The 17,369-nt window shown below is 36.7% G+C and overlaps 1 protein-coding gene across 1 annotated transcript; it reads right to left on the bottom strand.

Moving 5' to 3' along the window:
* Positions 1-566: 566 nt before the first annotated feature.
* On the bottom strand, positions 567-17,291 carry AIMP1 (aminoacyl tRNA synthetase complex interacting multifunctional protein 1). The gene is made up of 7 exons (XM_045537421.1): positions 17,212-17,291; positions 14,052-14,185; positions 11,211-11,324; positions 9,127-9,294; positions 7,022-7,233; positions 3,940-4,108; positions 567-817 (listed from the first exon to the last, which is right to left on the bottom strand). Coding segments are annotated over exons 1-7 (966 nt in total). The 5' UTR covers positions 17,214-17,291; the 3' UTR covers positions 567-650.
* Positions 17,292-17,369: the final 78 nt, after the last annotated feature.

Below are 17,369 nucleotides of genomic sequence, written 5' to 3'. Positions count from 1 at the left end.
ACTACAGCGACACCACTTTACAGCGGGTTTATTAAATTCAAGACACAACTGGAAATTTCACTTTTTTAAAAAAGTCACTTTGAGTATGATTAGTCAGGGTTACTTTGGTAGCAAAGCAAAAATGTTCAAATGTTGTATGTCCTAGCTTTTATGTCTGGCTCTTAGAACTAGTAGTTGGTCATTTTCAATATTATTACAATATGACTAGTTAACAACACCGACAAAAATTGCAACTTGTCATTTCTGAAGAGAGTACACTTATAATTGAGGTTCACAATATGTTAATCCAAGTGCTTGAAATTTCATGCATCATGTGCCCACAAAGAAGATACTAAATACTAATCGAGTTCAAGCTACCTAAATGTATAAAGAAAAAACCTGCTAACCAATATCCCTGCTAAAAAATCAATTATCACAACACATAAGCAACTTCCTCTCTCCATTATAAATGATCATAAACCATCGGTAAAAACGCAGTGTTTCCCCCGTCAATTGAAAACAATATACAGCAGGTAAAAGACTAGCTAACTCTAGAAGAGAAATAACACAAAAACGAGCCAGTCATGTTTCAGGTACAGGTGACAAATATAATCCTTTTTATTGTTATTAAAGTCTTCTCCACTGAACTTCCGTAACAAAAGCGTTTTGTTTTACTTGATCCCGCTGTTGGCCATGGTCTGAGCCCGGCACACGCCCTTCCCTTTGACCTCGAAGGGGGCTCCTTTGTACGTGGCCACACGGTCCTCGTTAGTGTACAGGTCGGGCTGGATCTGCTCCCAGACCTTCTTCTTGGGGTTCAGCTCCTTGTCAGGCTCTCCTGCGGAGGGGGGTAAAAAAAAACACAAGAAAAACACACAGCTAACACACAAGGACGTTAAAGAAATTATCCCCAGGGATTTCTAGTGAATCGTCTCGGCAGCATTTTCCGACCTTTAGGCCTAATCAAAATTTTAACGTTTATTTTTTATGTCAGTAGTTTACATTCTTGATTGGCAAAAATAAAATAACGATTGCTGTTTCCTGATGAATGTTAAAGACATTATTTTTACTTCTATAATAAATATTTTTACAGACAACACAGCTCAACAAATTTGTTCCCTGAATTAAAAGAAAAATATGAGACACACATGTTATCGTTACATTTAAAGAGAAATGGTGAAGACATGAAAACACATTTTGGTGTATTATATACACTTCCACACCCGGCAGGGCCCACTTATGCTTTCCTGTGTTTCAACACACAGAGGGAACTGACTTCAGATTTCTCGTCCGTACTGGAGAATGGCTCACAGTTAGCTGGGACTCTCTAGCTACTTACAACTGCTCTGCCAGTTGGTGAGAGGAAAAGAGACAGAATGGAGTACTGGTGATAAGAACTAGCATTTTCTGAGCACAGGAATATATGTTATTGCCTAAAATTTACACAACACTGACTCTAATTTCTTTTCTTAAATTTTTTTTTAATTTTCTGAGACGGAGTCTCACTCTGTTGCCCGGGCTAGAGTGCAGTGGTGTCATCACAGCTCACAGCAACCTCAAACTCCTGGGCTCAAGCGATCCTCCTGCCTCAGCCTCCCAAGTAGCTGGGACTATAGGCGGGCCAACTTGCTGGGCTAATATTTTTCATTTTTTGTAGAGACAGGGTCTTGCTCTTGCTCAGGCTGGTCTTGAACTCCTGGCCTTAAGCGATCCTCCTACCTTGGTCTCCGAAAGTACCAGGATTACAGGTGTGAGCCAATGCGCCCAGCTCTGACTCTCATTTCATAGAGATCTACAAGTTTTAAACTTCAGACGTAAGACTAAAATAATTTCCAAGGAACAAAGATTTGAACAAAAAATAAACTAGAAACTAATAAGAGTAATTGCCAAAGCTTGGCTCTTACCTTTAACACAACAGACTCGATACCTGGGCACTCTAACTGTAGTTGTGAGACTTTATCCAATCATTAAACTGGACATAAATTATGAAAGGGCTTAGTAAACTAACAAGTGTTAGGCAAATACCTATTATTAATGTTAATGCCAAAAAGCTAGTACTTTCTCTGCTTTAAGTAAAATTTAGGCAGTAGATAATATCCCACATTCTGTGAGTTTCAGTCTTACCTGTGTCACAGAACCTGTCACACTATGAGAACGGAATATAAATTAGCACTGAGAAAGTCTGAGACGTAGCATCAACCTTTGGTTTACTCAAAATGCTTCTCTACAATATACTTCTTGGTAGGGTATAAAGCTACTTCGAAATGATAGTTTAAGTCATCCTCCATAAAAAAATATACCTAATGTCTTAAAGATTTTTTTTTTTTTAATGAACAGTATTTTCCAGGGAAGCCTTTTGTCATTCCTTGTTCCAAATCTTCTTTTCCTAACTTTTTTTTTTTTGGGCAATGGCTGTCGAAAGGTAAGTGATATATCAGTATCAGTTCTTACAGCTAAAAATTACAGAGGCTCTGAAATTGCTAAACACATGCTAATAATCACCATTTGGAAATGCTTACACATATTGTAAGAGAACTAATCATTCAGAGATTATTTTAGGCCAGCTCATTCTACACAGAACACACAGGGAAAAGAAACTAGAGCAGAAAGTTCAGAAAAGCTTGTACAGATATAAAAAGCTATGACCCCCTTCTTGGCATTTAAAACCTGTAAAAAGCAATAAATACAAATTCCAGAGTTCTAGGCGTTCACGAGTCTGGAGTAAAAATGACATGAAATTTCATTTTAATTAGGCCATTCTTTTGCACAGAATCCTCATCTATCATCAACTTCACTGATAGCTGGTGTGGCCATAATAAATCTAGCACTAATTTCATCATTTTATGTTTGATTAACTATTACCAATTGTGGCACAAAAAAAGTGCTTAGAGCACAGATCCTCAGGACGGCTCATCTACGGAGGTTCAAGACATGTACACGAATTCAAAGTCATGGATGCTTATAAAAAATAATTACCTGTGCTTTTCAGATTAGTCTACCTTTCATTAGGAGGCTAGAGCTGTGTTTCAGAGAAATCAATCCATGCTTTTATCCATGCTTTCTATCTTACTATTCCAATGTTAACAATTTCATTAAACACAGTTAATACAGAATTAAAAAAAACACACCTATATAATCACATCAGCCTTGCTATTCCATTAAAACTCAGCTATTTCTACAACAAATATGTCTCCAAATTAATTCTGACTTTTGAACCTAATTCTACTTGTTTACCTTAATTTGTTTCTGCTTTCCGTATTAGTCTAGTCAAATGAACATCCTTTAAATGCAGCCTTTTAATTTCTGTTTTTCCTTTTATAAAGTCCTCCCCCTTAAATGAAAGAAATATCTATCCTACATCTGCCAAGCATCCTTTCTCCTCTACTTCAAAGACCTATTTGAAGGTTTTTCATGCATTATGAAGCTTCATCTGTCTCAGGAGCAATTTTGCTAGAGAAAACAGGGAGTATGAAATGAAACTTCCTTTCAGATTATTAAAATAATTGAATTTCAACTTAGAGATTTTCTCTATATCCGAAGTCAAGTAAAAGCACATGCAAGTATTATCAGATGGACTTTGCAAATTACAAATCTTCCCCCACGCCTGAACTTTTTATCTCTTTGTCTTTCTGTGCTGCAGGCTGAGATGACTTTGCAGCACATTGATTTGTTCTTTATCCACGTCACATCCTTCTGCTATGCAAGTATTAATATTAGTATTTTACCTAAGGCAAGATCTCTTTCTGGTGTTTTATATAATATATGCATTCAAGGGGAGGAGGATGGTTATCTGTGCTCAACGTAGTGCCAATCTCAAAAAACTAAAAAATATTCAATGATGACCATTTAATGTAAGTCTTGTGATTTACACACAGGACTGATTTTAATCTTTGAACAATGCAAACATCACTTTGTGAACTGATCCCCAAACTGTTTAAGTAACTACTAATAAATGCTTACCAGGGAAAGCATCAAAAGTAACTCTGTCTCCAGGAACAGATCCAGCAGGAGGAGCCAATATTTCAATTTTCTCTGGTGAACTAGCACACATCAGCATTGCCTGAGAGAGGACTCCCCTCATCCTTGCAGGTTTCAGGTTGCAAAGTAAAATCACCATCCTGTTTTGCATCTGTGGGAAACATAAACTGTTGACTACATATACACTGAGATTTAGAATAATCCTATTTAGAATACGTTAAGGTATACATGATATGTTAAATATCAAACGTTCTACTTTTGTGGATGTATCTTTGTCTCTGTGTGCCTGAAATCTTTTGCATAGTTACACATGTGCGGTTTTTCCCCTTACAAATTTGGTCATTTTTCAATGTTAAGCATGATTTATTTCCTAATTTTAAAAAAATCAAACATTTAAGAATTCAAGCATTATGTATACTGCAATTAACACGTTTATTATAGAAGTGGATAGAAATTTATTTAGTTTTCAAAAGTTGAAATGTCTTATTTTTTCCCCAGCTAGCAAAAATAAGAAATACAGTTATCTTAAATTCTTCTAACAGATTCAAAATAAAATATAAGAAAAAAGGGCCTAAGACTCAAATTTCAAATTCCAAATGACCCTTTCTAGAGGGTCTTCATGAATAATACTTGTCTTCAAACACTTCAGATAAATAACTTGGAAATGTCATACATGAGACCTCTAAAAAGTTATAGCAAAAACGTCTGAGAACAGCAACAAGGTTAGCTAGAAGCAATTCTTCAAGGATCTGATAATAATCGTGGCCCCTTTCCTTAGAAAAATATACAACCTACAAAATTTGGCATGCAATTTTAAGGGCTAAGAATCCCTGCTTTATAGAGTTATAGAATGCTTACTAGTACTGTCTTAGTGAGTTACCTACAGATGTTTACATAAACAGTTTTGCTCATGGCTATGAATGGCAGCTTGTGGAAGAGAAGAAATAGTCTCACAGTCTCCGACTTATGAATACAGAAAAGACGAAGCCCAAATGAAGAGTTTTTCCAATCTGAGCTGGCTGGCTCACGATTAGTGGTTTCTTTTCTCTAGTGTTCCTGAGGAGCCTAACTTCATAAGGAATTACGAATGCGTCCTGGTCCTAGATGAGTATTAAAAAGAAAAAAAGCACACACAAGTGCCAAGTGTATCTCTTTTTCCACAGATGAGAGAAATTTCTTCACTGGTCTCCTTAATTCCTTCTTCCTCCTATCAACAGAGCAGTCAGAATGATCCTATTAAAATGTGCGGCAGACAATGTTACTACTTTGCTCAAAAATCCTTCGATGGCTTTCATCTTACTCAGAATAAACACCAAGCTCTTTGCAATGATCCTAAGACTCTATGGCACTTGGCATTCTTATCTCTGATTTCATCTCCTGTAACTATTTATCCTGCTCTAGTCATCCTAGACTCTTGCTGTTCTTTGAACATCTCGGGCACACATCTGTCCCAATGCTCTTCAGCCGCACAGACACATGACTTGGTTTCTTCATTTCCTTAGACCTTTCTGTACTCCAATGTTACTTTCTTTATGACAGCTTCTGTGGCACTTTATATAAAACAGCAACATGATCCTGGCTTCAATACTTCCTGGATTCTTTCTCTATTTTTCTCTTGGTACTTATCACTATTTAATATACTACATATTGACTTATATCTTCGTAATTTTCTGACTACTTCATAGGAATGAGAGCTTCATAAAGGCAGGGCTATTTTTTAACCTGTCTGCCATATATCTATGTATCTATTTTAATTTGTTGCACTATCCTTTGTCTAAATTAGGGCTTGGTACACTGCAGGTACCCAGTGAGTATTTGCATCTGTGAATGCAAATGACCCAGCGCAGGGATGAGTCCAAGTCCACAGAGCCAGGCAGCAGCAGAGGGGCAGTGAACAGAGGCAGAGCTATGCTAAGGTTGAGGCCCATGTTTTTTTTGCAGAATCTCTGAAGCACTACAGGGCACAGGAAGTAGGTAGAGAATTCAAATTACTACAGAAGACATCTAGAAAGCGTGAATTAAAAACTATTATTAACACTATCTTTGATTCTTCCCACTGTCATTGAATATATTTTTATTAAAAAATTTAATTCTTCAGGAAAATAAATATGGTACTCAAAAGTAAAGGAAGAGAAAGTAAAAAAGGAAGTAAATGTGTTAAGAAGGGGCTTGAAAACTTAAGGGAAAAATAGCAAGTTAGGAAAACGCTGCTTTGAAGGACATCACTCTGGAGTATTAATTTGTTTTTAAAATAGTTACCAGGCAAGGTTACCCTCCATGAAACACACCAGCACTGCTTTTCACACACCCCAATACACACCCCAGTACATGTATTGCTTTTCACAACACAATACATGTAACCAAAGTGTTTGTACCCCTATAATTTCAGAAATTAAAAAAATAAAAAGGAAAAAACAAATAGTTTACTCTCCTCTTAACCTTCCATAACACAGCAGAAGAATAATACTTATATATTATGTACTTTAAAAACAAGAGCAATCATAATCATTATTTTTATTATTGTTCCATCGTGGAATCTTATCATTCCTTGATTTTTAAAAAATCATTGTTAGAACTCAGAAAGCAATCTAAAAGTATGAGAACAAGTTTTACTTCTCTAAAATCCAAGAAATATTTTCACACTTGAGGACAAAATGAGAGGGATCATAGAGATTGAACCTTACAATTTTTAAGAGTATTCCCTTATTTGTTAAAAACTAGATGTTTTGTATTTTGTTGCTACTTAGATAATTAAAATACATATATATTGTTTTTTATGGAAAGTAGAAAACTAAAAGCATTTAAAACATAGAGAAAAATAATACATCTTTTCTTCTTCCTATGCTCATGAACTCTATCTTAATTTACAGATCTTTTGCAGGTTTTTGGTGGTTTTACGCACCTTTTTTGGTGGAATCCACCACATTCAAACTAATCAGTTGAACTAATCAACGCTGGCTCATGTCCTGTGGCCATTCGATAGGGAGTCGCAATGGAAACACATCGAGAAAGAGGGAACAAGGGTGACGTATGTGTGCAACAGTCATTGTAGTTGCAGATTTACCTCTTCCAGGGGCACGTGGTTCACCAGGCCGCTGACAACTGTCCTTGGGGCTGCTTCGCCAACATCCACTTCTTCCACGTACAAAGAATCTGCATCCGGGTGTTTCTTGGCAGACAGAACGCAGCCAATTCGAAGATCCAGGCGGGAAACATCTATCGGCTTGGAGTCGGCACTTCCTGCTCCTGACGGCTGTTTTTTCTCCTTTTTCTCTCCTAAAAAAGTAATTACGAATGGGTAAACATCAGAAGGAAAACAAAATGACACTATGAGAAACCCATGGTATCAATACTGACGAGTTTAAAAGAAAAAAAATAATATTTATCTCCTACCTTCATTTCAATAAGAACAAAGGAAAGAACTATTCAAGTCATAATGTCTTGAACCCTATCTTAGCCACCTGCTTGTTACATTTCTAGTTAGAAGACATGATGCAGAGGTCAGCAACTGTAGCTCACGGGCCAAATCCAGCCTGAGGCCTGTTTTTGTAAGTAAAGTTTTATTGGAACACAACCATGTCCATTCATTTACACATTCTCTATGGATACCTTTGCACTAGGGTAGAGCTGAGTAGTTGTGACAGAGACATTATGGCTCAAAAAGCCTAACATATTTACTACACGGCATGTTACAGAAGAAGTTTGCCTTTCCCTGAAATGGAGCCACGGGAAATCCTTTAAAAACTTTGACTCTTTGGAGGGTGAAAGATCCTTTATTGAGAAAGAACACCACAACCAGTAGCCAAATGACAGAATGGACTACAGTGAAACAAAATTTCACTGATGGAATGTTTCTCTCATCATTTATACACACAAATAAATATAAAATGAATTTCTCCAATTCTTAGATTTCCCTGAAGATTTATGAGGACTTTAGGTTTAACCATAGCAACTATTTTTTTTTCCTAAGAGAAGGGGGTCTTGCTATGCTGCCCAAGCTGGACCTGAACTCTTGGGCACAAGCAATCCTCCCATCTCAACCTCCTATGGGAGTGCAGGTCCCAGCAAATCCTGCTTTTGATTAAGTTTTATTAATGATAATTCTACTTTTATTTATATGCTGATCATGTGACTCTCACTAACAAACAACTGCTTCAGCTACTGAGCCAAATGCAGTCTGCAAAGAGGCTTTAACATTAATTTAGATGAAAGATCACGAAAACTTGAACCGAGGTAGCTCCTAACGAAACGAAAGAACAGAACTGGGTTCTAGACGTTTTGCTGAAAGGAATTATAGGGCTTGTTGGTTAATTAGACATGAAACTTGAGAAGGAGAAACAGGTTAAAATTGACTGCTCAAGATTTCAAGTACAGTTGCCTAAGTGAATGGTGACTCTACTTTCTACTCCAGTTGGTTTTTTTGTTTGTTTGTTTTTTTTAACAGAGGTTCTTCTCTGTCGCAGTGCAGTTGTGTGATCACAGCTCACTGCAGCCCAGAACTCCTGAGCCCAGGCGATCCTCCTGCCTCAGCCTCCCGAGTAGCTGGGACTACAGGCGCACACCACCACGCCTGGGTTATTTTTTATGTTTTGTAGAAACAGAGTCTTGCTATGTTGCTTAGGCTGGTCTTGAACTCCTGGCCTCAAGCGATCCTCCTTGCCTCGGCCTCTCAAAGAACTGGGATTACAGGCATGAGCCACTGCACCTGGCTTCTACTTCAGTTCTTATGCGTTCCTGAAATCTCAACACCCCTGTGCTTTAGTTCAGACATTTTGCTTTGACTGGAATGTCCTTCTTCTATCTTCACAACTGGTCCTAAGCTAACTTCGTACCTGTGACTTCTTTGCAACTATGGCCCAGATTGAGACCAAAAGTCAGTCACCCCAAACTACGTACGGGATCCTACGCTTAATCTCCACTTTCTGTGGTTTTACTTAGGCTGGTTCCTCTGCCTAAAACGCCACACTTTTACCTTGTTGACCTGTTCAACAATCACACATCATTTAGGACCCAGCTTGTATGCTCCAATATCATACTGTTCCTAAGTCTAGTCTAGCTCTTAAAAGTTTGAACTTTCTTTTTGATATCATTATTATTATCATCACCAAACATGTTGACATTATCTGATAAACCAGTCAAGAGCCAAATAAGCTTGAAGGTCAAAAATACCTTTCTTTTCAATTTTCTCTTTTGCCTGCTTTTCTTCGCCTGCTCCTCCTTTTATCTGTTCTTTGGCACCAGAGGACGTGGTTGTTATTGGTGTAGGCTGCACCATGGTCTCGGAAACCACAGAACTGGCTTGCGGGGGAGTACCAGATGGGAACGGTATCTGCTTCACTGATGCAGAAGATGAAATAGATAATGTCATGTATACTGAAGTCAACAAGCAAGATGAAAAGCGTGGAACTGCAAATCATAGCCATGAACTCTTTTTAAAAGAAAAGTTCACTGCACACGACTGACTATTAAGTATCTCCTGTCTGAGCCTTTCTTGGCAGAAAGGCTGCCAAGAAATAAAGTATATCTGAACCATGACTGAGGTCAAATAATAAAGGCAGGATTCCCATTTAATTACTAAACCGAGAAAACTGCAGATAGCAAAAATAATAGCTAACATTTATTACAGACTATGTCCCAAATACTTTTTAAGATGCATTATATGAATTAACTCATGCAATTCTCACATATACCCTAAGAAGAATGTTCTATTCACGTCCCCATTTTACAAATGATAAATCTGAGCCATGCAGGAGTTTAGGAATCGGCCCATCACACAGACAGTGAGAAGAGGAATGAGAATTTATACGCAGGCGGTCTGTTTCCAGAGACCACACTTGCATGGTCTGGCATGATGATAAAGTTTCACTCACGTTTTCTTTCATATTGAATAACCAGCTAGGAAAGGGATTTAACATTAGTCATTTCTATTCTAGAATTAATGGGGAGACAGCATTACTTCCCCATAATTGTATATCAAAAAACAACTTTTTAAAGATGCAAAGGAAAGTCTATCAGCAATATTTTAAGACATTAATAAACGATTCACATATCCCAATGAACATAGAAAAATATAATCTCATGAGGGATTTTGATGCGGCTCAGATTCTGGTCAATATCCAGGCCACTTTTCCGAGGTATTTTTTAAGTTCCCTAGAAGGTACTGCTTCTTTTAATAACGTGAATTTGTATTTTATGTTTCACCACCAGACAGAATTCACCACTTTAATGCAAACCACTGGTCTGGTTTAACTTTCCATTAATAAAATTAGAATTTAAAAGTTTACTGTTTATAGGGGTAGTCTTCAAGCATTGGGAGAAATGAATAGCAGTTTTGAGCAGCTAATATTTTAATGCTTATTTAACTCTACACCTGCATTCCAAATCTACTAGTCTTGGACAGCATCAACTAGTCTCAAATCTTCCACTGACAAACAATATTCTCTCTAGTTGACAGCCCTAATACATCATTGATTTTTCCCTTATTTTTCTTTATCTAACTAACGGTAGAATTCATACTACAACTTTCAAAATAATTCACTGACAGAATAAAGGTCAGAAGGAAACAATAAAAGAAACTTTTACTATACTAGGGCCTCCTTAATTCACCCAGGATTTTCTAAAATACAGTCAAATGCCTTTCTGTGTGGTACTCTGAAATTTTAACAGAACTATTATTATTATTCTCATTGTTTTATGATAATGTAAATTTATCTAGAAACTTTCAAAACAATTCAATAAAATTTTAAATTTTATTTACAATATAATAGTTGAAATGATACTTGCTGACTTGGGTAGCTTAAAAATTATATGATTTCTGGAAATTATTTTAAAGCTCTAAACTTCAATTGCCTCATGTACAAAACAAAGACACTTGCGTATAAGTGTTTTTAAGCATAAAATAATGCATGTGAAGGAAGCACTTGGTACACAGTGTTCCACATACAGTAAACCTTAATAAATGTAAATTCAATAGTATCATGGCTAATTTTCAATAAGTTGTAAACAGGAACAGTGATGGTCAAGTTGCAGTATAGCACAAAAATTAAAATAATAGGTTTTTGAACCCTAGCTTTCTACTTTTGTGTGACCTCAGGCAAGATCATTTGCCTTTTCAAAGCCTCCATGTTCTCTTCTGCAAAGCAGGAGGCATGCTATGAGGATAAGACGAGAAATCAAGCACAACACTTAGGAAACAATACATGACATATTATTATCATAAATCAAAATAACCTATCATTTCCGTATCTACTTACCCCCATTTTGAATTTCTGCCTGAATTAGCTCTTGTTTCAGTTCTTCAATTTCTTTCTTCAGTTTAGCGTTTTCAACTCGAAGTTTCTTCTCTTCTCTCAAAGTTGCCTGCAAAACTAGGATCAAGAAAATCCAGTTAAAACATGGGTTTTTTCAAAGGTTTTGTATGAATACTATTTAAAAAGAGGATAGCCAGTATAAATGGAGTGAGGAGAACACTAGTAACCAAATTTTTGGCTAGTTCCTTATGCCAGTTTAATATTTATTAAAACAACATGATGAGAGAGAGAGAGAAAGAGAGAGAGAGAGAGTGAGCAAGGGAGAAAATCTGTGAAACAGTGGAACAGAAAAAATTTTGTTCATGAATCTTTTTCCTAGCTTCTACAAAGATGCTTACTAAAATCAAATTATCACCTTTTCAGCACTGTAGCTATAATAAAGGGCAATGATAAATAACGTAAGAAACTGGCATGAAAGCGCCAATAACAGATAAACTGTAAGAGAGATAAGTATTAGATATATTAAATTATATATTTCAAAAGTATGAGACCTAATGATGACACTACACAAGGAAAGACTATTCTCATCTCTTTTTAGTCATTACTATGTGAAAGATGCTGAATAATATTTTATTCCTAAAGTCTCAAAGTTGAGCTGGTCAAACATGCAGTGAGTGAAATAACTTCAAAGATTTACTCAAAATGTAAGGTATGTGTTAAAAAACAATGTGTGTGCTAAAGGTGAGCAACAGAGCACACGAAATACAACAGAAAAACAACAGTTCTCAGTGGGGTTGGTATTGCTCCCTGGGTAAAACTTTGAAAATCTGTGGGATTATTTTTGGTTGTCACAAATAATGGGAGTCACTAATGGCCTTTACTGGGCAGGGGTCAGGGATGCCAGACGTCCTACAACATGCTGGATACTCTTGCAAAATGAAGAAATGTCTCACGTTCTGCAGAACTTTCCAGTGACCCACTGTATATTTATATTGGTGAAAATCCTGTTAATAATTATCTGAGTCTAGATTCTAACTATTCTTTATGCATAAACATGAAGTATTTTTCAGCATTTTTAGCATATGCTAAATTTTCCAGGAATCAGATAACACGTAAATCAAGAGTAGCCTGTACCTTGTTTTATTCAGAATTCTACCTAAGAAATCACTCAAGATTTTGAGTAAATCGGATTCATCACTGAAAACTGCTTCTGGTATCTGAGCTGCCTACACAAAGGCAGACTAAATATGTATCTTTATTTTTATAGTTGGCATTGTGCCTGCCGCATTCTTGGAGAGTCCATGTATGTGAATCATGTAGCACGTAACCCTCATTAACACAGATTTACACAGATTTTACAAAATATTAACACAGATTTTACAAAATATTTCTTATAAATGAGAACCACCACGATAGGTTACCAAAGAAAATAATATAAAAGTGAAGAATAGTTCCTTTTTTAAAAAAAAGGAACTATTTCCTTTTTAAAAAAAAAATCAGCAAAACTGAAATGCTAGTCAAGATGCTAGGAAATGGCCGCTCATGAGAAAAAATTACATTTATAACATACATTATGTCACATCAGCAACGATCATCTCCAATCTCTTCATCTCTACAAGCTCTACACTCTCCAATCTCTCCAATCTCTACACTACCTCTGGTAGTAATAGTTCCACTCAAAGTATTACTTTTTTTTTTTGGCTAGAGTGTGGGGCCTCATCATAGCTCACCACAACCTCAAACTCCTGAGCTCAATGATCTTTCTGAGTAACTGGGACTACAGGCACATGCAACAATAATTCTTAAAATATACATTATTATTACTACTATTTATAAATTACTTTCTTTTTATTTCTCTTCTATACTATATAGAGTGTTAATATTATGTTTTGAAATTATGTACATAGGTAGGTTATCTCATCTAAAAAACTTTTTCTTTATAGGACATTAACACAGATTTTACAAAATATTTCTTATAAATGAGAACCACCAAGATAGGTTACCAAAGAAAATAATATAAAAGTGAAGAATAAATAGTTCCTTTTTAAAAAAAAAAACATAACATACATTATGTCACATAAGCAACGATCATCTCCAATCTCTTCATTTTATTAATACAAATATTAAGAATTTAAGAAAAATAATAAGAGAAATCCTGGGAAACATTATAAAAAAATAATTAAACTGGTATTTTAAAATTGGGGAAAAATTATAAAGGGAATTTTGTTTGGAAAGTAAATGTAGGCTTCTGTAAGCCATTTGTAGTTTTATGCAGGAGAGAAAGCATTTATTTCTGTTAGTGAGAGCAAAAGATTTTGAAATTTCTATTACGACATTAACATTGGCTATTGAGAACTAAAATATATTTAAACAAACCCAAAACCAAACTAAGTCCTGAAGGTAGAAATTCAGGTTTGATATTTTTATACACATAACAGCAAATTCTACATAAAACTTAAATATTTCCATGTAAAAATCATTTTAGAAAATGCCTTAGTACAGAGTAACATGAAACTATATAGTTTTCTCCATATAAGGTTAGAGGAAATATTTGACTTCATGTTCGATTTCACCCAATTTTCTTCATTTCTAACTTCTAATGCTATACCAACTTATTTTAAACATCATAATCTTCCTTTAGCAGTCCTACATATCATCTACTCCACATATATCAATTCTAATTTATTTAATCCTAGAATATTTTTATACTCAAAATTTAAAGGAATCTGAAAGCTATCATCAAGATGATTAAGTAACAATTTATGTGGTAAGCACATTTTATTTGCTCTGTCAATATACAAATTCATTTTAAGTATCTCCTTAGAAAATTTCAAATTTTCTTACTTGCTTTCTCCTTAAGAAGCGCAACTTGCTGCTTAAGATACTCAATGATTTGATCTGCCTCTGCACCTTTTTGCTCCAGTCTCTTCAAAACAGCATCATTATTTGCCATTTTTGCCAAGAAACGCCAGAAAATCCTAAATGAAAAAATAAATGTGATAAATTACACTGTGAAAGGAATAAATTATTGTACAGGACACTGTGGAAAAAGCAGTTTTTGGCACTAGAAGCTGTGGAAACAGGTTTTCTAGTACTTGTTGATTAACTGTCATTTCAATATTTCAAAAATACAAGATGGACACACGAATTTATGTTACTGCTGTCTAGTAATATCACCATTCAGCTCAGGGATGCCTTTTTGTTCCAGGGTAAACAGTGTATGAAACAACTTAACGTGACTACCTTTGAGCAAAGCACATACAGCCTTCACCACGCCTAGCTGTCTGTCATTTATGTTACCTGCCAGGTCTATAAAAGTAATTTAAGTTCATGACACCAACTTTACTTATAGTCCCTGATTTTGTCCCAGGTGCTGGGATTATAGTAAAGAACAAAAATCCACATGTTCTTTGCACTGACTAAGCTTTCAGATAAATGGGGGAAACACAGTAAATTGAAGAAATTTTTTAGAATAAAGTTATGTTTAGGCCAACAGTGGTAGCAACATTGCTTCAAGCTCAGGCAAATCTTTTTCCATTCAACTCAGTGCTCACTTCATTATTGTATGCTAATCACTCCACTGTGATTTTTCAATTTTACATTGAGTAAAAGCTAAATTCCAAGATTTTAAGTCCCCTTAGTCTCCTCAGAGCTTCTAATATGCTAACATGCACAGGGTTTCTCACAGGTGATAGTATTAACATATTTGTAGAGCACGGACTACGACCGGCTAAACGCTTTATATAGATCACCTGTGAATACTGTAATTATCTCCATTATACAGAGAAGAAAACTTGAACTAAAATTAATTTGCCCAGGCCATACAGCTACTTAGTAAATGAGGACTGAAACTCCGGTCTGTTGGATACTGCAGCTGGATCTTTTAATGCCTGAGCTATAATTTCGCTAAAGTATAATACATAATGATGAAGCATTTTCAATGTATCGAATGTCAGAATCCTAACCAAGGAACATCTATCAACATTTAATGAAACTAGTATTCTCTAAAACAGTCTGGGAAATGCTGGTTTAGTCTCTGCACTAAAAAAATAAAATAAAATTATGAGATTAAAATAAATATAACAATTACGAGTATAGTAACTGCAAATATAAAACATGTATGGAGAGAAAAAAGGCAAAGAAAACAGTATACCAAGTATGTTGTGTCTGAATGGTGAAAGTCAAGACTTTTTCTTTTTCCTTTTCTATCTTAAAATAGTAATAGTAAAGAACATATTTTTTATGACAGTCTTTTGAAAAGTATTATCTAAATTATTCTGTCTCTTCACATTAATTTTGTTCTTTTCAATGTTCAAACCGTATTTCATCAAACTTAAAAAGCCATTAATTATACAATACCTCTAACACATGATACCAAATACTGTATATGAATTAATCATTAAAACACACAAGCAAAAGACTACTTTTGAGATTATTTTTCTCAACATTTTTCTTTACCTCAACTATTTCCCCAGTAGGCAATGTAACTATGTTACAACTGCCAGTTGGTCTATATTGATTTTAAGATGTCAACAATTTTAAAGTACACCCCTATTTCAGAGATGTAAATATGAAAAACTTATATATCAGAATTGATGAGCTATATATAGTAATTTTAATCACTTTTTTAAATCACTTTTTAATCACTAAATCACTTTTCTTCTCCTCCCTTCATCCCTATTCTTATCGTCCAACTTCTTTCCCTCATTTGCTTCACAACCAAATTACCAAGTTACCCCACACTTAAAGAACATCTTTATTATACCAGTAAGCAACGTGGTACCTTTTAGAACTAGGTTAAAATTCCTGCTAGGATTTAAAACATATGTGTCAAAAGTCGTCAGAATTTAGAGGAAAGTAAATCGTAAAATTACATATGCTGAGAACAATGCATCTCCGAGACACTGAAAATATTTAACGGCAGAGACCAGCAGTAATTCCAGGAGTCTTTTATCAACCTTTGCCCAAACCTAGAGAAGGAAGATCTAAAACTGCTTTTTTTTGTGTGTGTGTGTATGTGAAAATTCATATTTATTCTTGATTGTTTCCCTTCTTACCATGGAGCCTTCTTTCCCTTTACTGATGAGGACACTGGGGGTCCTAGAGTTGGAAGGACGGCTATGGGGGGACGGCTACAGAGTAGGCAGCTATCAGAGGACAGTCCATGTATTTCCAGATTCCATAATCATTAACACAAAAACTCCTCTCCTTGGTAAAGTGTGCATAAACTCTAAAAGGGAATATGCCCAGCCCTCCCATGATCTTACCTGACAACAGGGCTGTCTTTCAGCTGGCTCAGATTTTCAATCGTATTTAACAATCCCTTCCCACCCACTGATACACTCACCACTACCTTTCTCCCACTCCTTATCCAAGATCACGGCTGATAACAACAGCTCCTACATTAACGAGGTAGGCCCACTGCATGCCTTGCCGTTTAATCTTTGCAACCCTGTACGCCACCATTCCCATTTTGCAGACTCACAAAACTTACACGACTTGTCTAAATCCGTGCACCTACCAACTGGCAAAGCCGTTAGTTTAATTCACACCAAAATTCATCTCTAAAGTGCCTCCCTAATTAAAGAAAACTGGCCTGTCGTCCGCAATTCTCTTCCCTACCTAACTTACGGGCATCACCGATGTGACCGGTCACGTCTTAGCACCCACAGCCAAGCCACCATTACGCTTTCTCTGGATTTCTGCAAAAGCCTCCTAAGTGGCCTCCCTTCTTCCACCCTGTCCTCCTCGGTCTATTCCTTACAGCAGCCACAGTGACCCCACGGAAAGGAAGTCACATCGTGCTCAGGAACCCGTGTTTCCCGGCGACATCCCTCCCCGCGGCCCTGCGCTCCGGCTCAGACCTATTTTTGCTCATTTGGAGGGCGAGCCGGCCTCCCGGTGGCGCCCGCCGGCCGAGTCCTCGCTCCAGACGGCAGGACAGGGACGGGAGACTCCTACGACCCCAGCCCACCCGCTCCGGACCCTCCGCGGGGCCACTCACATGAAACAGGCGACAACGGCGCCGACGCGGACGCCGCCGGGACCCGGGGAGCGAGAACACCGACCCCGCGGCGCCGCGGCGAGAAAGGACCCCAGTGAGGTGTCCGCGCCGAACGCCTGAGTGCTCCCCAGATCCGACCCCACATTGCCTTCCCCTTC

This window comes from Lemur catta, chromosome 26 (assembly GCF_020740605.2).
Source record: "Lemur catta isolate mLemCat1 chromosome 26, mLemCat1.pri, whole genome shotgun sequence".
NCBI classification, from domain to species: domain Eukaryota; kingdom Metazoa; phylum Chordata; class Mammalia; order Primates; family Lemuridae; genus Lemur; species Lemur catta.
Note: the sequence above shows the minus strand (reverse complement) of the source record. Positions and strands in the feature narration are given on the sequence as shown.

Excerpts from the sequence above, each read along its gene's own strand:
- AIMP1 (XM_045537421.1), bottom strand. Across the intron at positions 4,109-7,021 it reads ACCACGTGCCCCTGGAAGAG|ATGCAAAACAGGATGGTGAT; the intron begins GTAAATCTGCAA and ends TGTTTCCCACAG. Across the intron at positions 818-3,939 it reads TACTTTTGATGCTTTCCCTG|GAGAGCCTGACAAGGAGCTG; the intron begins GTAAGCATTTAT and ends CCCCCTCCGCAG.